Source organism: Ptychodera flava, chromosome 10 (genome assembly GCF_041260155.1).
Source record: "Ptychodera flava strain L36383 chromosome 10, AS_Pfla_20210202, whole genome shotgun sequence".
NCBI classification, from domain to species: domain Eukaryota; kingdom Metazoa; phylum Hemichordata; class Enteropneusta; family Ptychoderidae; genus Ptychodera; species Ptychodera flava.
In genome coordinates, this window is record NC_091937.1 from 1,952,139 (window position 1) to 1,976,112 (window position 23,974).

The 23,974-nt window shown below is 35.3% G+C and overlaps 1 protein-coding gene across 2 annotated transcripts; it reads right to left on the bottom strand.

The window, feature by feature from the left end:
- Positions 1 to 1,032: 1,032 nt before the first annotated feature.
- Positions 1,033 to 20,249, bottom strand: LOC139141722 (probable ribonuclease ZC3H12C). 2 transcript variants are annotated; one of them, XM_070711333.1, is made up of 7 exons: positions 19,885 to 20,249; positions 11,788 to 12,566; positions 9,222 to 9,361; positions 8,359 to 8,593; positions 6,640 to 7,329; positions 6,071 to 6,197; positions 1,033 to 5,743 (listed from the first exon to the last, which is right to left on the bottom strand). In XM_070711333.1, the coding sequence occupies exons 1-7, from the start codon at positions 20,083 to 20,085 to the stop codon at positions 5,210 to 5,212; spliced, it is 2,706 nt and encodes a 901-aa protein (XP_070567434.1). In that variant the 5' UTR covers positions 20,086 to 20,249; the 3' UTR covers positions 1,033 to 5,209. The 2 variants fall into 2 exon arrangements, with proteins under 2 accessions (XP_070567434.1, XP_070567435.1); XM_070711334.1 differs by lacking the exon at positions 19,885 to 20,249 and adding an exon at positions 13,569 to 13,721.
- Between the last annotated feature and the right edge of the window lie 3,725 nt (positions 20,250 to 23,974).

Consider the following 23,974-nt stretch of genomic DNA (forward strand, 5'->3'; position numbering starts at 1 on the left):
ACAAGTGTGAGGTGAACAAGAAATATAGTGACCACATTTGGGGTTTCAGACTGGTAACTCAGTCTTGTAAAAGTACTTTTACCAGATTAAAACCCCAAAAGTGGATGCTATTTCATGGCAGGAGTGCAGAGCCGGTAAAGAGAGCAGGGCAGAATGACCAGATGTGTGATGTTTTACCCTGTACTAACTTGAAATTGGTGTTCATCAATTTAAATAGCAAACAATGACATAAACAACAATGACAACCAGATAAAAAGTTCCCTGTGTTTGGGTTTGTATGAAGCATGTATAGTATAACACTGTTATATGACTATATAGTTTGATTGGTGGATTTAATATTGCTGATTTTAATGAGTCAGAAGATTTATATGATTCAGTTTGGTTTATCATGCATGAGTTTAGTTAATATTAAATTAAAGTGGTTCTTAGCAAACAGAATCCCATGAGAGAATTTTGTTGGACTATGTAAAAGAAAGTACCAATGGAAAACAGACTTTCCTTTTTTCCATATTACCAAATGAAACAAATATATTGTTTTTAATGTATGAAAATGTCTTTTTTAGTGTTTGTTTCATCTAGTTTAATAAAAACACCATTTCTATGATGTTGTTTCACTTATTTTGAGTATGACAGTCAACATAACAATTTACCATTGGCACTACCAACCCTTCACCAGTGCACTGATCATGTGCAGGATACAGTGAGCCCTCTATTGGTGAACATTGAAATTCTTCTGATTGGCCAGTATTCATGAGCTTGAAAAAGGAGGTCTTGGAGAAAAAGGACTGCTCAAAAAAACGACGAAGACTGTGGATTTCTTGGTCATCTTTTGGACAAAGGGTGTAGGAACACATTCATCAACTCACAGAATGAAAAAAGGTATGAAGGGATTGTAAAGCCTGCACAGATGGACAGAGACGTAAACCAGCACCAAGACTGTTACCATTCGTGTTGTCTCTTCTTGCAATTCAGTATGTGACATGCACACAACAGATAATCGCATTCAAACTAACATAAAAAAATGCAACACTGTTTTATTTTCAGTACATTTAATTTGTCACTTTACATCAACCACACAACAATTTCACATATTTACATTTTAAGGGAAAATCTATGAAAATCTACAGTACACTACACCTACAAATGGAAAACATTTCGATTTGAAACTTTGGGATAGATGGTGAACACTCTTGGCAGTTGGCCCTGCAAAATGCCCTTGTACACTTTATGTTTATGTTCTAGTAAAGCATACGGCTGAACAGATTTTCTGTAATCGTTTTGAAAATAACAGAACTGTTTGTTTTCTTTCCTTAGCAATAAAAACAAGTATTTTCAGAGTACTGTTTTAGCAGTGTTTCAGAGAAAGAGTCATCCTAAAGATTAAAAACAACGGACCATAAAACATGTTGTCCTCAGGATGATTTAAACTTGACAGGAATCAAACATTAAGTACACCATCATTGACTGGATGGTGAAACTACAGAATGTAGAAACATTTCTACATCACGATGTTACCAAAGTAACACTGCGTAATAGATGTAGGTGAATTATTTCAAGTCATTATTTCATAGACAACATCTTTAGGATCATACAAGCACTGACATTTGTTTCCATCGCAACAGTAATTTGGCAAGGTGAGTCACTGATTCATTCTGGTAAACCAATCAATTATGAATCTGCCAATCACACAGAAATGATAAATGTGCCAAACTTGAAACAAAGGTAATTAGACAATCAAATGTCTGACAGATCTGGGTTTTTACTGGTTTCAAATAAACACCAAAGAAGTACAGCAGAAACTTCCAAAAAAACAGACTCAATAAAGTATGTGCAGGTAAAGTATTTCTGCTTTTGATTTGGTGCTTCAGTAAGAATACATTGATATCACACACTGTACTTTACAACTGATGAAAAGAAAAGGAGATTACAGGACAGCATGTGGATACATGAGAACACAAAGTCAAACAGACTGTGGACTTACAAACCTTATGGTACAACAAGTTAGAGCAGCATACAAAATGTTGTGTTAACTTACTACGAGTACGGCATATTTGGAAATTAACATCAATGTATGACTTCTACCGACTAATATTACTTCTTGGGATATTATTGGCTTTTGATCAATAAATATAACTAACACATATTGATAAAAGTTGAAAGCATTGGGTTTTTGTGCTGTACAGTACACACAAGACCACATCATACACTGGTTAGCATACAAACCATGTGATAAACACTGACAACATAATTTACATCAAAGAAATGCATTCCATTCAAGCTTACTCACTGACTCTTAATACAACAGAGAGAGAGAGTTTCAATTGTTGCAGCTGTATCAATGATCTACTCACATTCTATACTTTGGATGAGATATTCAAATATGTACAATATTACCACCAATGCTAAAAATGTGAAAGCTACAATATTAATGATCAGGTTACAATTAAGTAGACTACAAATAATCATTTATCACATGAATGTAATTAGAACAATCCTTCTGAGTTGCAATAATTTTAGCAATGTAATTTCACTACATATAACAATGCAAAACAGTGCAACTGAACATGTCAAAGTTCAAATCGCTCTTAAGCTACCGACAGAAGAATTGCTTTGCTTGTTTGCACAATAGGAGCTATTTCTAGTCTAAAGATGCTTAAGCTAGGTCAATGCCTCAATAATGAGGTGCTATCCTTTAATATCAGCCTACTTTGACAACCCGAATATTTTTTTTTATTTATATTTTTAAGATAAACAGAGTAAAAATTTTACTAGGCAGCCTGCATCGGCTATACTTTTTACTGCAAGTCCTCAGCAAGTGGATTTTTTCTTTTGTTCAGCTCTAGCATTCACAAAATCCTTCTTGTAACCCCTTGAATACCACAGTGTAGTAGAACTGCCATACTAAATGTAAACAGGATCTGGTCAGACTTTTCCAGCTATCAAGGTACATAGAAATGCAATATGGCACTGGAACTTCCAACATGCATGGTACTTTGTAGTCAAGGGGTTGATATCAACGTTTGTCAGAATTCACATTCATATTCCTAGAGTTAAAAAGGCCATCTGAGGAAGTCAGGATTCAGTAATTGGCATACCTACGTATGTCAATGTACATCAGTAGTACATATCATTTGTACACTGCTTGTAATTCTGATACCTTCAAATGGTTGTGTATTGTGGAATTCTGAAATGTTTAGTTATCCTGCTTTTTATAGAATCTTGTTGAATACTAGAGGCTTCACACTTGATGTCATGTCACCTGTGAGGACTGTTACATCATCTGTAACATAGTTTGGGTGTAATTACAGCACAATAAATATTATTGCACTACGATCAAGCTCCTGTACAGTTAGTTTTCAAATTGATTGTCAAGTAAACATTGTAGTAGGCTGTCATTGTGTTGAAAATCCAAAGTAGCATGATAACTTGATGCAGTTGAGCACACATGAGATACAGCTGCAGTATTTTGAAAAGTGTCAGGAAAATTTGCCAGTACTGTAACGTCGTATCTTCAGATACATCCGATTAAAGAACTGTTGTTGACTGCTACAGAACTAAAATAGTTTGTATTTTGACAGTCTTTATAAGGTTATATTGGTATTTCAGTAATGTTTGTCTTCAGCAAACTACACTGTTATTTTGACTTGGAATTGTTACCAAATGTAGAGGAGCCTGATTTACACTTCCATATATTAATTATTTTCTTGGTTAATACATCTCAAAAACAGAGATAACTCTTCATTGAAGTTTCATACACTCACAGAATAGATTGACTATACATTAAAATGTTCTAAATTGTCTTACTTAAGATCATCTTTTGTTTTTGCAATTGAAGCAAATGAAATAATAATCAATTATGGGATTAAAATAACTACATTCTTACTTGTAAATTTTTTCATCAAAATAAGTCCTTACACACAAAAAAAAGAGTTCACACAATGCTTGTCAAAAACATGCCATTCTAATCTTTGAATGATGACATTCATCTGTAAATGATCCTTTTTTTAAAAAAAAGACAAAAATAACCTAATTTTTAAAAAGCTCTCAATGTTCACTGATGCAACTTATCTGCCAATTGTTCAAACTTACACAAATGGCAAACTTTGAAATCAAACATCTTGATAACATGTTATGCAACATGTGGTTATACAAAATTTCTAGTTACATCATCAAATTTGTGTTCCATGGGATCGATTTTACGGGAAACATAATTGCAGGGCCATGTCAATGATAGATGTATGGCTGACACATATATAGATCAACACCATAGGGATATAGAAATCCATTCACAGAAATCCTATTAGTCTTCAGCTATAATGTACTCATGCCTTCTTTTTCTCCATAAAAAAAGTTGACCTAATCACGCTACTGACTGCTAACAAGATCTAAAGATTGCAACTAGTCAAATCATCAATAAAAGAACAGAGAAAGGCAGTTAAAATATACATTAAAACAACAGAGAAAGGAATATTTTCACTGATATTAATCAGTACTCTATACCTTGTGAGATTATTACAAAATATGGTAATATTTCTCCAAAGTGTGAGATTGAAGATTTAATATGAAAAAATGTGAATTCCAACACCAATGTACTTTCAATACTTTCAACCTAACAGTCTGAGGTCAAATAAAAACACCTATCCCCTGAATATTTCCTTTGTGAAGAAAATTGTATCATCTGATTGGTGTTTGCCTTTGAAAGATATGCTGAATCTTGCCAAGAATCTCAACTTGTAAGTGATGATATTTGTGAACATAACAAACACTTGGTTTCAAGATGCATTTTGTCCGGTACATTTCTACAAGACATGGTGATTAATTTGTCTATTCCTCCACTCTCTGCTTAATTTGTGGGCACTTGTCAAGAGGAACATGTGATGGGTGCTCTCCTTTGAATATCACGTGAGATATTTAATGCAACAGACTTCATGACTGCCTAGATCTCATTCACTGACCAACTCAATCTCAAACTCCTTGTCACGTCAGTACACATATACATGTACATAAATGTATACCAACTTCATCTAGGATTTTCACCTTTCACGACTACAGCAGTCACACCTGCTCAATGAAACCCACTGGTATGGTGCAGATCATACACTTAACTTATAAACCAGCCATATTTAGAAAATACAAGTTGGCAATTGTTACTTCTTGCTGATTCTGGACATCCTAAATCTCTGATGCCAATTTTACTAAGTTTGAAGATTTATAAACTCTTCTTATTGATAATGTAGCCACATATTTTCTGTGGATCCATCTCCTCTGGATGGTTTTTCATTGCTTCTATGATATCCTCTCTTGGGAATATTGATGAAAGATTATGAAAGATATTGTATCTTGGATCATTTGGTTGAAATGGTATATCCTTATTAACAGTTGGAGGTGGACCAATGTTTGTGGGGCGTTCGATACGCTGGGCTGATGACAGTCTAACTGGTTGATTTGCAGGTTTGGGCCAAAGAATTGGTTCACTACCATTCCGAGATGGGGGTTTTCCACCACTGTACATCTGTTCACCACACCATTGGTTGTGTTCCCCATCTGCTTTATAGACTCTGCCACTTCCTAAACGTACGTCATCTTGGTAGAGCTGAGGATCTGATGTGCTGTTTTGCCTGGTCATGTTTGGTCGTGGTTCACAAATGTTTGGTATAGCCCCCTCTACAGGGTAACTTCTTAACCGTGTTACATTTGGATGGAGACTGTGTGACTCAGTATGGTAGTCAGGGTGGAGATGCATCTAACAAAGAGAATTAAACCAAAGATTAAAAACGCTGTAAACTAAAATAGTGACCAGTATAAATGTATAAATAATCTGACAATATTACATCCTGATGTAAAAATGCTTGTTTGACAAGACATATTGTAATTTTGTGATATAGGAAAGTTACTCTTGTTGGACCTATTTCACATTGTAACAGTACTTTTATTTGGGGAGGGGGGGGGGGAGGGAGGAAATTCATAAAATGGTTACTGAAGGATTTCTAGAACAGCATGACTGAACGTGTTCTGCACTATTCATGTTTACCACTCATTTATCCAACGACAATCTAAACTTATTACATACCTGTGGTGGAAACATTTCTGGCTGGTGATAGCTTGGTTGTCGCGATAAAGGTGGATGTCTGTATGTTTCCCTTGGATACTGTGGCATTGCACTTTGTCCATTGTATGGGAATCCACCGTGGTAACCCCTGTTATAGATCAAATATAAAATAAAACACACTAAATGTATTTCTTCCTCTTGTCAAATTGTTAAGTTTACTTTTCCATTCAACAAAATGTGGACACATACTAAATGTTGCTGTACTTTTGTATTATTAATCACAGGTCACTTCTTGTGGTCATCAAAACTTTTGACAAAACCCCCACATTTAAATCCATCATAGTGAGCCCGTATCTACTTGACATATCACGTACATGTATGGTGTGTATGTACACTCAGTATTTCATCATCTGTATGCAGTCAATACAGTCAATTGCCATAGTCACAGTGGTCATTCACACCTAACTATCATGCTATCAACATAAAGTATCATTAATGTAATGACCGCACTACATCCAAAGTACAAAATGTAGTAATAGATTACAGGCTGTAATTTCTTTGAAACACATATGAAGTTAATTGCGACTTACCCATGATCGCCCATTTTCATTTTTCTCATATCAGTAGTCATTTCATCACAAGGATCATATCTTGGTTGGTTGGAGTACATATCCCGTCTGTACAGTTCTACTGTGTGAGGTAAATGTTGGTAGTGTTGTGCTGTTGGTGGAATTCTGTGATATGCCTGAAGAGGTTCAGTATGTGCTTTTGGATATGGATATGGTTCTCGTATGAATGGTACTGGGCGGTATGTTGGATTTTGTATTTGCTCAGAATATGGATCATATCGTGCTTGTTCAAGCCTACCACTGTCAGGTCTGAGTTCCCTTGGTACATCACTTGTCATTCCTTGATGTGCCTTTGAAAAATTAGCATAACGTCTTTCTCCTAGGTTGCTAGAGTTCTGAGGACTGACATTCTTTTTCAACTCGCCACCTGATGTTGGTATTGTTGTAGTTGGCACATCAGCAGTACTCCTTGGTTGTACACCTCTAGCACGCACTTCTTTCCTGGTTTTTGCCTGCTCCTGTAACTTTTCACTGACACTCTTCTGGCCCTGTGGACGATCCGCATGGTAATATTTACACTTATTTCCATAGGTACACTTTTTCCCATATGGGCAAGGAGGTGCCTGTGGTTCTGGAGCAGTGGGGTTCTTTCTGAGGAAATTTTCGAGGCTTGGTCCGTGTCTGCCGAGGGGATCATCAGGTGGCATAAATCTGAAAAGGAGAAACAAACACATGTAAACATTAAAATTTATTACCCTGTATTCACATTTGACTGCCTTTTCCCATAATAAAGAGAGGATTTCCACTCTAGAATTTTAAAATGATCCACTTAATAAAAATCCAGTAAGGAAAAAGATACATCTGACAAATTTTTAAACAATGTGAGTGAAGTGAATAAAACAGGGTGGTTTTATACAGACATGCCATCAGTGAATAATTAAGTTGTAGCGCAGATTCAAGGCCCTAGATCCTTGCTAAGTACTTAAAAATTAAATTTGGATGGAAGCTAAGCTTCATGTCTACTTGAAATACAAAGTATACAAAACAACACAGGAGGAAGAAAAAACTGACTCAAACAATCTGAGTCCAAATTCTAGTCGAAATTCTTTCCAAGACTATTATTTCTTGAGGAAAACAATTTATACATCAAGTCCAAGCATTAGATATATGTTTTGATGAGTCATAAAATAACCAACAGCTATTTGACGAGGCAGAGATCATATGTAAAAGTTTGTTTGCATCATTATCATCACTAAGCTGCCATATTGGGCTACAGCCATTGCTGTAAGAATAGTTTCTCAATGACAAACGTGTACAGTTTGTGTATGGTCACAATGCATGACTACAAAGTCCAAATCGTTTCCTGGTTTCAAAAACCAATAAGGAAGTTGAAAGAATCATCAGTGTGGCGAACTTTGTACCTGACAACTAATCCCACCCTTCCCCTTTTTACAACAATACACTTGAAGTTTAAAGATTGAAGATTGAAGTTTTTAAAGAGTTTATTAGGAAGAAGAACACAGCTGAGCTGAGCAGTGAAAGGGTCAAACTATCTCAGTTTGGCATCATACATAGTCAATGAGTTCACAACATCAACGATAAAGTCTTATCAGATGTGACAATTTTGTACAACAAATGCAGGGGAAACTAAACTGTAGTATCACCAGGAAATGCAATTGTTCTCATGAATCAGTAGAGAACAAATCCATGATTTTAATATCTACAAAGCAATCAACTTACGTGTCATTAACAAATGAATACATCAGCAATCTCTCTTCAATAAACTTCTTCCAGTCAGGATTTTCATTCTGTAAATCTCTGAAGTTATCATTTGACACAATGATGCCATCCATATCAATTGCAGTTTTCACAATGTACCGATCATCATAACACACAACACGACGGCCATTTATACGTCGAGAGGGAGTCCACACTATAATTCGATCTTTCTCCAACTCATTTAATATTTCTTGCTCTGAAATATACCAATAAAGGTATTCAATGTGTAAATAAGAAGATCTGACATCATTCATATTTAACTGAGATGGATTTCTTTATAAAGTAGCTATATGTTAAGTGTATAAGGATTTAGAACGGAAGTGAATTCAAATAATGATATTCATCTTGGATAACACTACTATTCTGAAATCATTGTAATTCTCAGTGGAGCTGACAAGGTATTGTTGTTTTTTTTACTACATCAGAAGACTGTAAATGAATTGACATACCCAGAAGTTGTAAATCCAAAATGGATTGCCACAGAACTCATGTGACTACAATAAAAACTGATCAAAGAATGATTCATGACATTATTGAACATTAAATTACAAATGCATCCTTGTGTCTTGGCACATAAATGTACAGAGTAGAACACAACTTCATTTGCTGGAGGGAAGGTTATAAGTTGAGTATCAGCAATGATTTACTATACTTATCCTGGGTATTATTACTCTATACAGTTTTTGTAATATGCTAGTCCTCACATACTGGCATGGTACACACTGGATAATCTCTCCTTATCCCCAGTCACAGGGGAAATGAAACTCTTCAATTATCTTGTGCAGACTACAAATTGAATAAGGCCACCTGGTTCCTAATCTTACCTGTAATTGGTGTATCTGGTTTTGAAGCTTCTTTCCTCCACTGTGGTACAAATACTTTGATGTCTGGATGATCACGTTTAATGAACCAGTCAACAACAATGGCTATACCACGACATGAAAATACTTCTTTGTTACCATGACTACGGGAAAAAAAACAAAGATTCTAGTTTCAACTATTGTCATTAAAAGATGGTCAAATGGAAGTGGATTGAGTTACTGGTATACAGTACATGTATGTAATTGATCAACAGATCTTTCAAAGTCAGCTGTTTTTAACTGTTATTACATGTACTTGAATTCTGATAACACAAGAATTTTTATCCCTGCTGATATTTCAGTAAGACTTTCATTTACATGACACTGAAATGAAACTACATGTTAACTAGAAGATGTACAAATGCTGTGACATTACTAGCAAATTGTCTTATGTAAAGATAATTTTTTCACAAACATGCTTCATAAGGGATACGTGTATCCCAAATTAATAGTATCACTAATTCCAAATTTATGGTCTTATATTTTATATTTACAAAAACTCCAAAATTTGAAGGTAGTCTGGCAGATTTACAGATTTTCACATCAATAACATCAACAAAGTCTAAAAGGTACATGTACACAACCAGGAAACAACAACTCTTTTTAATTGAACTGATTGGCAGATGTTAGTTTGTTTCTCTAACAATGTAGCTGCTTGTGAGAAGACTTACAAAAGCAGTTTTCAAGTACAAAGTGTATGCTCCGACAACATGCATACATGTAACAATTCTATATCCATGACAATGAAATTTTTATAGAACTAGCCCACACAGAAATAAATACATGTGCTATTTATATTGATTAGTTCAAGCCTAATCTATCACAGGTGGCTTCGATGAGTTAGTTCTATATTTTACAGGTGACCAATCACCTAGACAAAGCTTCTCATCAAGCCAGTATTTGAACACACCCAATGTCTGTATGGGTGCAGCTGATGGGTGGAGACTTTCTACATTTACTATGTACACTGCAACAGTTGTCATGCAGCATATTTGTGGACTTGGAACAAATAGAAAGAATGAAAACTGTCAAAGGAAAGTGTTCATAGAATACAATGGGCAGACATTTTGTTTTATGAATGAATGGTGTCAAAGATGGTGGTACAGGCTACTATGGTGTTATAGTTATGTACATGAATTTAGCATTGACACAAAGATCAGTACACATGTAGGTGTAAATTGTAATTCTAATCTTTAGGAGTTGTGGATTATCACTTCAGTTATTCTCTTTATCACAGTTGTTCAGACATTGAGCCAACATAACTTTCACTTCATTTCATTTCATTTCACACCAAGATACAGACAATGATGTGAAAGCTGTACAGTCTGATGTCACTCTACACAGTGGTGGCACAGTGTATTAACAAACTCTGTTATGTTTTAGCAAATTGTTAGAAGCATTCAGGAATTTCTGAAAATATAAGTAGTTCTTCATGGTGATATTGGAAAGTGTGTCCTTGACATTTGAAAATTCCTTGAGGTCAAGGCTTTCATCAGTGTATTGACTCTCATGGCATTTCCTCCTAAAGAAATTACTCAAATACTAAAGGTCAAAATAAAATGATTTGTAATAAAATCTTTACAGCAGGATGATATCTCTATAATGCATCATGGTTAAAATTGAACACACTATTTCAGCATAACTGAACAGTGTACCATGCATGGGGTATGGATGGCAAATCTCCATTTTGAAGATTTTTCAATATATGATTTGTACACTGCAGTGCCCAAGGAAACCCTCTACCATGTCTAACATTCTACAAAGAACATCCTGTAAGACATTTATGAAATGTCTATAGCTTAGGACTGCCAGGTATTTCAGAAGACTGAATGAAATACCCATGGCTACAATGTTTCCTGTTATTTCAATTTCTGTTCCAGAATTTTACACATTGACTGGTACTTAACATATATGCCTTTCTTGCCTAAAATATAGTGGCTTTGTGACTGTAATAATGCTAACTTATTTAAATTCAATACCACAATATTTTTAAATTAGGAAAGTGCTGTCTAGTATGTTCATAAATGACGTATTGGTATTATACATGTATTGAGTATGTATGTACTGCATGAATGCAGCTAATTTTATAATGGAGAAAGCACATACTGTATCTTTACAATGGAGATATGAAGGTAAGGACTATAATAAAAGATTGGAAAGAAACACGCCAACATGAAATTATAGACAAGCATATCAGCCATGCTAATTTCACTGAATAAACCTGTTATTAGGTAAACATTGATTTGATTAAATATTTATTCTGACAGTAAAAATGAACCACGATAGAAGAATATCAGCCATTTCCATTCAATTAATTGAAGTAAGAAACAGAATTACAACAAGTTAAGTAATTGTATTTCACATGTACATGTGATAATGAAAGTGACTCCTTTCACCACAAGATCTGGCCCAAACCCATTGTTATCAATGGTGATTGTGGACCTATTTACAGGGGATCCAAATGAACAGGTCATGAAGTACTGGTGCCAGGTAAGCTTAAAAGTTACAAAACAGAGAGTTAGCAACTCACCTCATGGCAACATTGCTACCATCAATAATAATGGGTCTTAGGTTGGAACTATCATCCTCTATTATCTGCTCTGCTGGCATTTGTTCAGGGATATCAAACATCTGTGAATTCGATTCCTGTGCCATTGTTTTCTCATCTGGTTCAGGTTTGGTCATTTTAACCAATGCATGAAGGAGATCATTTTGATCTACATCAGTTCCACGCTGGCGTAAAACTTGGAAAACTTGTGACTCTGAGTAGCCAAGTTTTGCAGCAAAGTCAATCTGCTTGCTCAAAGTTTCATTATGATCTGTGGTTTTTGTGGATCCTGGTAAACCATCACTTTGTGTAATACCACTGAATTTGTAATTATTGTTCTTAGTTTTCTGGTCTGCACAAGTCTGGTCAATGCAAGTACTCTGTTGTTCATCAGTATATTTTGTCACACCATCATGTGTATAAGTGTCAGAATCATTGTCATGTAAGTCTTTTGATGAAGATTTTACTGCCGGTGATAGTCTTGGAGCCTCTTCAACGAATATAGCGGCCGAATCAGTATAATCCTCATCGTGGCAAAGCCCGCTTTGTGCATTCTTGATCTCTTCCTCAAAAAGTGAGCATGCAATTATAACTTTGAATTCATCACCACTGATAATCACTGAATGTCGATCTGTAAATGTTATTACTGCTTGTGAGTTCTGCTCAATGGTATCCCGGCAACGTCTCAAATATGAATCATATTCTGCAGGATATGTTTCTTCTCTTCGATATTGTGGATCACAGAGTGACAAGATATAGTCCTGAGAAGAAAATGTGAGAAACGTTTTCAATAATCAGTAAAAAATATTTGGAATACATTGGAATACATTTAAAAGCTAGCTTTTTGTCATACATGTATACTGAGTCCAAAAATGACTCTACAATCTCATTGAATAGTTCAACATGTAATTTCATAGAGTTGTTAGAGACTGGGTATACGTATCTACTATACCAAAACCATGGATGTAGGAGCAGCAGCAGGACGTTTATTGATTGTTCTTATCATGGTTTAGGGGCTTTGTGTCTTTGTATGTATTTTGTCAGACAGAGGTTGCAGATTGACTTTCACTGACAAGTCACAAATGTAGGTCATACACATTTCCTTCAAAATATATGCTTTTGCCATGTGATACGCCACTTTAAATATGATCCATTTCAGAAACTATGCCACAGTGGTCAGTATCTTTATGGGAGTTGCAACAACATGTACAACACCATTATGGATAGAATGCAGATTAGATACATAGAGTATATGGTACATGTATGCACCAAAGTTTTACTAATATCAGAAGTTCAACCATATCTATGGAGATTTTAGAGCAACCAGAATAGATATGTAACATGCACAGGAGATTAAACGGCTTGTTAATACACAACACTATTTTACTAAAGGTCTTGAATTACTGAGTCTTTTGCAAGTTATGCTATTGATAACGATGAGTCATTGCCAACTGTAATGGACTAATAATAGAACTTTTCATTTTGCTCTTTGTCTGTTGCAACAATGTGTAAGGGCTATGTTTTGACTTATCACACACAATGTAAACAAACACCTATGAAATGGCTGTTTATAGCAAGTGAGTCGCTTCATGTGAGATATTCACTGGTTCTCCACTATTTGTAGTATCTTTATTCAGTTGGAAATCAGTGGTACCTTTGTACCTTGGCAGATTTCATGAGATTAAACACCAGTAAATGATTTCAGTGAAAGTGTACGTTAGTTGTGATATAAATAGCAATACAACCGAAATAGACACACTCACTTTAGCAGGCACAGAGTACACATACATGTTGCTTGTGAGGTTATGTAGAAAGCAAGCCTTAGGCAAACACGAGGTAGATGTATATCTGAAAAGACTGCAAGGTCTCTCTACATTTATACCAGCGTTTTGCTTAATTTACAGATTACACGCCTTATGTGCGTAATTTCACTGAAGTTGGTTGACGATCAGTGTGAGTCATGACGTCAAAAGAGTCCAATCATAGCCTTCATTTACATACTAAAGTGTATTGTGTATGGGGTAGCATTGGGGATTTCCCTTTTTCCCTTATTTAGACGGTATTCCATATATGGGCATAATGCGTGGGTGACCTTGGTCTTATTATCATATGTATGTGTACATTCTGTCAACAGTTTGCTGTGTCTGAACACTGTGAAAATGCATTTCTGCCAAAGACCTGCTGCTAATAATTTGGCGAATGTAAAACTCCACTCAAGTAAAATTTTTTTAAATTTCCAAAAATGCCATTATATGAACATCAAGCTGAATGGACTGTCAGTTTACATGCTGTTCTCTGCAAAACCAATTTTTTGCTTGGTTTCATGAAAGTTGTCTTCTCCAATGGGGTCATATTGAAGTGACTCATGGTTGGGACGGTCCAACCACACACTGCACATGGTGGGCAAGGTCACATTATTCAGATGGTCTTTCCCAAGAATGAGGGATAATACACATGCAGATTTTTATAAAGTCTAAGGAGGAAGATTGGTAATGCAAGATGCAAGGAAATACTGGAACTTCCAGGATAGTACTACTGGATTTTCCTTATGAGGGTTTCAATCCCTGCTACTGTACCAGCACACATATGTACATGTACCATACTTGGTCAAGGGTCATGCCCATTATTGCAATAGTTATGTCAACAATCAAATAAGATTATCTACATCAAATCTACCATCTGTTTGTATTTACTGTTTACAGCAAGTTTCTATGCAAATACACACTGACAGATAAACTTATTAAGTTACATGTGGCTGATTTACTTACATTTAATTCTCTCAGGATTCAAATCATTTTTTCATATACTGCTAAATTTGATTAATGAGTAATTGAAATAAACATTTTTGTAAATATACCTACAGTTTTCAAAACAATCACATATTTTGTGAAGTATGAGACCACAAACAAGAATACAAAATTGCACCTAACAATCGCACATGATTCAAAATCTCTTGATCACACTTTGCTTTTTTGGTCCTAATGAAAATAAACTTTAAAATATTATAAAGTGTTCATCACTTAACAGCTTATCATAGGCAATGTCTACGAGGGAATCATCTTTGTGATAGAAACTTATTAATCTATCAAGTATTTTATGTTTGCATAAAAATTGATAGAGAAGTGTTACACTTTCAGCATGCAAGATCTTCATATGAGACAAAGGAAACGAAAATTTTGAAGTACAAATATTGAGGTTGAAAATATCAAAAAACATTTCTTACGTTGAAAGTTCAATGCAATCTATAGCAATCTGTTTCTTATTATCAATTCTTTCAAAGCTATTTAAGCAACTTTGAAATCTATACGACACTTGGGGTTTTGAAATCTATTTTTCTTCTGAAAATATGAGAGGACAATCTACAAAATAAAAAAGTGAAAATTTCATTATTATCACAAGAAATCTTCAGTTTATACATTCAACATGCCCACATGTTGTCAAAGTATGACAGCATAACCAAAAGTTCTACATAAGCTAGACGTGTCTCTGACTGCAGAGATACATATAAAAATGCCAAATTTGACAAATCTGTAATGTTGTATTTCAGTATGATTTGGAAGATAAATCTTTGACTGCATTAAAATTGTATGGTATTTATGAGAAGAAATTCTGATGTACTAGTCAGTACAATACATGTCATTTGATTTGCCGGATGAAGTACACGAACATATTGGAATAAAATGCTATGAATTCCAGGTACATTGAATCTAGCAAATTCCATGTAGTCTGTGAGGAAATTACAATCCTAGCACCTTAGTGAATGAATCAGGCTCACATGTTTGTCACATGATAAAATCAGTAAGATAGGTGGGTGGATGGATTACTGTCATACCACATAATAAAGATTGCTTTCGTTTCATGTAACTACAGTATCCTACACAGTTTCTGGAATTATTTGAATCAGAATGAACTTGAGTTGACTTTGAAATGTGTGGTGAAGTCTCATGACTTCCTAACCAGTCTAATATTTTAAATGCAAAACTTTTGTCACATATTTTTATAAGGTTTTCACTATGTTATGATTGCACTCACTGATCACAGCATATTTGTCAACTACAACTGTTGTCAAAGTGTACAAGGTACAGATAAATTCATTAACATTCTTGTAAAGTTACCTTTTAGTTAATACAAGCTCATCATTTCTGAAAAGGGATTTGCACTTAATTTTCCTATTAAATTCATAATTTTTATTTCATGCATTGTATGCAAGGAACTTTACAGTGGAAACTCTGTTATAGGACATCTTTCAAGTTATGACAGACTGACATGCCATTGTTTAACAACATTTAAACTCAGTTTATCGAAAGCTAAATTTGATATCCTTTCATGCCACTGTAAAACTCGAAATTTCTACACCTAATAATACTGGTGTACTGTTGTGTATTTAATAGTTCTGAGTTCCGTGCAGGCTGTGCTAGCAATAATCAGACTCTACATTACTGCATAAGTTATTTCAGTTGAGAGAGGAACTAACGTATTCCAACTAAAACTATTTTGTTCAAATATTCCTGGAATAGAACTCTTTTGAATGAGAACAAGAATAATCCCAGTCTAAAAGACTTTTAAAATCATTTCATTGCCCTTGACATTGTGACCTGTAACTTTCACATTATATCCAAGTTCACTCTGAGGTTAGTAACTACTAGCAACCATGGCTTAGCCAGGGCCCAATTCCAAGAATTCAGGTTTCAGTTTCTCAGAATAAGCAAACATTGATGATCTCCCAATTGTTATCACACTGCAAGGGAAAAAATCTCAATAATGTTTGGGGCTTTTATCTTTCAACCATTATTTCATGCAAACTTACTTGTATCCAGTGTCACTACTTGCAAGTTGCTATATATATGAAATATGCAATGAACGCACTGTGGTAAATTAATCTGCAATACAATATTCTACAGTACTCTACTGAGTTCATGACTATCATCAAATAATTTCCTTCTAATAGTTTCCTTGTTTGTTTGATGGTGGACACAAATATGATAAATCTTGAGGAACCTACTCAATATGCCAGACAAGCTTGGACTGATAACTTACTGATCAGGTGATTATGTGGGCATTTTGCGACATTAATGCTAAAACTTGAAAAATAATGACATAATTGTAATCTATTGAAGATATATTTTGGAAATAATGGAGTTTCCCGCACAATCAAAACTAAAAGCTACATTTTTCAGAGGAAAAATTGTAGGAACATACATCAAATTTGTAGACCCTGAAGACATAGATCTGTTCTGAAAACCGTTCTTTACAAAGTGTGATGTGCAATTTTATTCCTTTGTGTCTAAAGACATTAGGATTAGTAAGACAGAGTAATGGTGACTCATCAAATTTCAAGTTGTCTTTTTTATCATTTTAACTTCATAATGGCAAATCTAATCCAGAACTTTGTTGAAAATGAAAACAAAAGTGCACTGGTGAGGTAACCGAAAGTCTGGCAGACACAGTGTCCAATCTGAACTGCCATACCAGGCCACTCTTTATGACTCAACATTTCCCTTCTTAGTTTCACATGTTACTACAATGTAATGTTTCACATCACTTGAAACTTACGGTCTGATCAGGAGTTTAAACATCTAATCATATCTAAAATGCTATGGGATAAAAACAAATGAAAATAGGCTCATAATTTTCTAATGATGATGAAACTTTTGAAAAAATTTCTGGTAATTTTATGCTCTGTTGCTGCGCAACAAGCTCTTAAGGCTTGGTCTTCATAGAGATGATGATTTGCCTATAATTCATGTACCGTACTCTATACTTAATACATGTATTGAATCAATCACATCAATGCTGTTATGTTGCGAAAACCAGTTTCTACCCTTATGCTGTTTTGATGTTTAGAATGGTTTTTAAAATGCAAATGCTGAGCCAGTTGTAGTGAAACTGGATGATACAAACCATCAAAAACAGACATACTTTGTCTGAAGATTAAAATTAAACATAGGAGTCAATAGCCTTCCTTCTCCAATAATTAAAATTTTACATCCTTCTCTGTCTCTACTACATTCCATTTCTGAATGAGAATTCATAGAGATTTTGATTTAAATCAAAATTGAATCTAATATCATCAAAAGTATAATCTGATAATCATCTACTATGTTGACAGTTTTTTTCATGTTTCTTTCCTGTTCATTGTCTTCATTGTGTTGTACCTGCCATTGCTTTTAAGACATCTTACTCCTTGAAGAAACAGTCTTTTCAGAGTCTAATGTAAATGATTAATTTAATGGTAATATGTTAAATACTGCATTATGTTTTCACCAGAATGCAACTAACATATAATATTTTCCAGTTTCAACACCCTCACTGGTCAATGCTAAGTGACTTCACTTGAAGGTGGTTTAAATGATCTGTTGCTTGTAGCCTTATACATTGTTTGTTAAACGTGTGAAAGTACAGATTTCCATGTCACCAATATTCAAGAATTTATCAATAGGATAAATGAAAACAAAGGCATCTCAGGGATTAAATATAGATTATCTCTATCTTTATATTCAATGGACATGCATTAAAACAGGAAGTTCAGATAGAATAACTGAGCTTAATCTTTGCAAAACACAAATCTTGAGAACTGGCAAGGTTGGAAAGACTACACGTAATAGTCTTGAAATATGTAATTAATATGCTTGAAGTTGGACCAATATCTCTGTCACAAGGACATGTCTTAAAGTGATGTAAATGTAACTATGAAGTACGTACATGTAAGTACAATCTGATTCTGTTTTTGCATCTTCACAACTGCAGTCTACAACACAAGGGTGCATGCCTTGTTGCTTGTATTTAGTGAACAACGTTTTCAATCAACTTGAAATCCAAAACCAAGTTCAATGTACTTTCATTTAAATGTATGGTACTAGTATTTAGGCATCCTCATTGTACAGTTGATCTGATCTAAAAATTGCACATAACAGACTTACATGTACATGTATTCAACAATCCTCTACCTTACCCTAGCAATTTCTGATAATGAAAGCATGCAAAATGAGTTATACACAGTGTATCGCCTGATCTTTATGGAATGCCACAACAAATCATTTGCAGTAACTGAATTTAAAATGCAAAACCGTAAAAAAATACTCTTGCTCTTCTGGACCCTAATGTATCATGTGTACAGTTCAGTTTTTGCTAACTCTTTAGACTCATACCATATAACCAATAGTATCTTGCCAAATGACTCTCTCTGATCACTGAAATTGTTCCACAGTAGATTCTGATTTTCATTTTGATGAGCAGTATAGCATGTTTCCAACATCATTTGTTTTCATCAAAATCCATCACACTTGAAATGTGAATATCTGGCCAATGAACCCTACGAGGCCTGCATATATTATTGCTGCAATCCGCAGCCCTATCACTCCAGTCTGATGTCTTTTGTTTAGGAGTGGAAATATCATATCATATCATGTATAATATACTTCTTTGGTAAAGACGGCGGCGATAAACCAATGTACATATTTAATTCGCATGAGCCATTCGTGATTCAATTGAAGACCAAATATTTTCTACTGCACTGTAAATACGTGGATGTCCATTTCTTGGAATGCAAAGTTGAAGATGTAATCACTTCACAATGTTATAAAAAAAAACGTTTCCTGAAGTTGGTAAGGTCGATAACCGACGATCGTATCGGATTCGTTACAGACGCCAGACTTCATGTGTATAAAAACAAAGCCAATGTATGTTGATTTCAACTGTGACCTTGGCTTGGAATAACACATTCCCTTTGAAAAATATTACGGGATATGGAGATAATGTCATAGAAACTATACTTATGATACGCTATATCAAAGAATGTCGCCTTTTTGGACGAACCGAAGTAAACGACCATGTTGGCAATGTGCCGTATACGCGTACTTCGGGGTAAATGTACAACAGTACATCTACTACGTGTCTGATACCGATAGCCACCTACGGCAAAATCCTACATGGCGGCAATGAACACTACACCCGGAAATAAAAATTTAAAAAATCACCATACCTCAACAATCCATTTTTGCAGAATCACTGTCGAAATTAGTATGTCTACGCCACTAACTTGAATCTCTCGATGCAATAAATTACGTTATTGTGACTAACCTTGGCTTTCTCAACCGTCGAACTACCATCTGTGTCACTTCGGGCAACAACTCGGATCCACTGTTGGCCACTGCTATGGCCTTCTGCAACCAGATTGGCCAGTAAAACACACACACGAAATAGTTCTTCAACTCGCCCCTGATTCTTCTTTAAAAACCCGATGCTTTCGAGAGGTACGACGAACTCGACTTCTTTCTCCATCTCCTGTTAGGTCTACACTTGTTTACGCATAAAATCCATCCACATAGCGAAAGGTATGCGGGATATGTGATCGGCAACCGAGCAGCGACGACGACACTTAGTTCAATACTGTGGGGTGGCTCTCTCTCCCTACGAGTCATCAATAGAAAGGTGAAAGGTCAATAGCTCGACTTTATTCGGCAACCGTCGGAAGTTTATGCGGACGTCATCAGAAAGGGCAAAACAACAGCGTACTTGGAAACGTGCGTAACATGAATCGTAATGGAAAGGAGCCGTTTCATTGAAACAGGTTCCATTTCGACCAAATTACCGATATATTAATCCTAGTTGCAAATTATGTTTTTCACATCAAAGACAAAACCTTCGATTTGTATGATTCACTGCTTTAGGCCTATAGTCTATTTGACACGCACAATCCATAGTGCACATCGAGAACAGAAAAGAGGGGACGCTGAAAAATGACGGAAAAATATTTCTATTCGTTGTCAGCATCATGTTATATTCACTGAAGTAGAATGAAAATAACCTACGTCATTTTACGAACCAAAATGTGTTATAGATGTTAAACCGAACGAATTCCCCTCTCAAAACTTTGACTGTAGGCCTATTTTAATATAACTGTGAAAGTAAAAGACCAATTCTTTCTTTATTTATTAGTTCAAATTTTATCCGTCTAATGTCCTACTTTTGCCAAAACTAAAATGGTTCTTACATTGAGCCAATAATCAGTCAATTCAATACAGCAAGCATTGTGTCTACAGGATGGTAAAGGCAAACAAGGAGTATAGGCTAAGTCGTATAGGCTTATTTAGTTCTATATGGTGCAACTTTCGCCTGCCTAAAGTTTGATGTTGTTTTGGATTTCTTGTTGGTATATGAGAGGTAAGTTTAAGTATCTTTACGTACATCTACATTTCTGTTTAGTCTAACATCCAATTTTAAAATCATAATTTAAACGCTTAGGAGGGACCGATGGGCACTGTTTTATATCTGCCCGGTTGAAGCCTTCTATAAGGGCCTACGGCGTTCCTTTACTGTGTTCAACGAGATAAATATGATTGAAAAACAGCAAAACATATTAATGTTCATCAGTTTTATTGACAAATAACACATAAATAAAACGACAACCATATTTCTACGAAATTTCCTGTGTTCAAACCGGGGTTCAAACAGCCTATACGTCAGAAAAGACCATGGCCATATTTTGTTGTCTTCTTGGGATACCAAATACAGAAAGTATTGTGTACGCGATAAGTTGACCTTAAATCAACACCAAGGAGTCAATAAACATGATATGACCTGCTCGAATCTGTAAGGTGAACTTTATTTATAATATGGCCCCAAACGAACGGCAGCGAGAGTGTTGTGCATCTTGAAGCTGCGATACAAATTCTATATCCTGGGTCAATTGTTAGACAATACCACTTTGGGATTGTCATTACACGGCACGACGCTGGTCATTTAGCCCCTTGTCTTCCTGATTTGACCAACTTTTTTGAGTGTCAGCGTGACTGAAAATAATTGTCACATACACACTTGTGGAACATTGATGGCATGATGATGTTTGCCACAAATGAACCCGGAAGAGGAGATTTTGACCTGTTTGGGAAGTACTGTAAGCTCGTACGACATTAGTTCCTTGAGGAACCATTATGTTGTCAATTTCTCCTCATGGACTTTTCACGATAAAATCTTTCATTTCAATGGTTTCGAGTCGGGTCATTGCTCTTCTCGAGAAAGTGAAATGTTTAGCCACTATTTGCAGGTGATACATTCCCTCTGATGACGACCGGTAGTTATACCAGCTCCCCCTCCTTTAGTGAACTACTATATTGACTTTGTTTCCTGTAAACGTTACCTAAATGGTTGGATTTCTAATATTGTTTCCATGCCGCTAGTTGTCATGGAAACTATTAATGATAAACATCACATGAAGAGGTTGGATTTACTTTTCATGTTTCACTTATGTACGCTTGGAGGTATGGACTTATGTGTATGTATGAGTTCATTTCATGAACCTACAGAGTATCATGACATGGCGACTTAAAGTCACAACATCAGGTTTTTACCGAAATAATTGACCAATTCATAGAAAAATATTACGACGGTACTATGCCAACAACTGTCGGCCTGATTACGGAATGAAATTAATAGGAAGGTTTTAAGTTAACATCGAAAATTCAAATGAGCTCACGTTATGTGTTCTTACGTCAGATCTCGGTCAGTGACCGTGGTCATATCGCAGGCAGACACTTAGGTAGCACACAGACTACTCTACCTGCACGGTCAGACTTAGCCGTTTCTGAACTTCGTGGCCACAAGGTCACTAAAGCTACAACAAAAATATAATTTCATCTTCATTTCTGGGTAAATCTTGCGACTTCCTGAAGGGTTCAAGTTCATGTGGAAGCTATGGAAAGTGACTAATTTACTCAGGTATATCATAGACACACCATTCACACAAATTCATCGACTACCCACCACTTAGGAAAACTGTCAAGCACGATATTGTAGGTATACACAGCCCCTCCGCTGAAGGACTGTGATCTGTGTAATTATTACAAAGTAGCTATAGGTTTGTTGGCAGTTTACAATTCTAATAGATAATTGAACACCAAATATTTAAAAAAACACCGTGGCACGAAGTGTAAATTTGAACGTTGTTGATCGAAATACAGCTATTACTCTCCTAGAAATGCTATAGGTTTCTTTTATCTCACACTTGGTTTAATTACACACGGCTCCACGGCTTCCCACATTTTAGCCGCCCGGGCATCCGAAAAGACCGCTGACAGTGTCAGCTGTTTTATATAGTAACCCCTATATCCCTAACATAGAAGGAAGTGTTCTCGTTGTAACGAACTGACTTCCTATGAGATATCTCACTTCCCTACGATATTATTGCCTTCTTCAAGCATTCATACTTTCAGTACTGTAAACTAGCTCTTTTTCGCAGAAACGTCTCAATCTCGTCTATTATTAATGATAGAAAATAATAAGTTTTTCTCTAAAATGAAGAAATCCCGGATGGCAATCATACACACGTGTATCCATTACGTCATCTTTTGAAAATAAAGAGAGTAATATCCAAATTACTTTTTAGTCACGTGATAGTACATTACAGGAAAACCTAAGCTAATGCAGGCTTATGTACAAATGAATATAATTTCTTCAAAAATCCTTAATTCAGTGATCGAGATCACTCCTTGATTTCGAAATGTAGGATTTAATAGTTATTTTCAGTATGCCTTCTGGTCTACTTTCTCGATTGTTAACATGCAGTGAAAACGAAAGTATTGTCTGAGTTTTTCCTTCAAATTTTGGTTTCCCTTCCATAATATCTGTAACTTAATTTATGTAGATTCAGACTCGATTCCCAACAAACACGATTGGAACTAATTTGGGATAATTGGAGGGTGAGGTAATGTCTTTAAAATCTCCAAATATAAGCCCATCTGTTTTTCTCTTTACGCTACACATTTTTTATGAGTAATTGTAAAATTGAGACATTCAGTTATAGGGCACCTAACATGTTTGAGAAATTTGAAAAATATGAAGATCCAATTATCCCAAATTAGTTCCAATCGTGTTAACAAAACAATATAACATTCTATTGAAGTCTTGATTCACTTAACTTTCATTGTAGCAACGTACTTTTTAATCGACTCGACTTTGGATATTGTTCTTATCTCAAGGAATCTGGTTATGTGTTTTCATATATCCGATTTAGGGCGTTTTTGATAACGACAAACTGTACACAATGGTTCTATAATAAACTTTAGCAAGAAAAATCTTGTTGAAACACGCTAATCATGAGAAGACCAGGAAGTAGGTCTTAGAATCTTCGAAATTTCTTGTCAATTACGATCTATAGCTATATCATAACAAA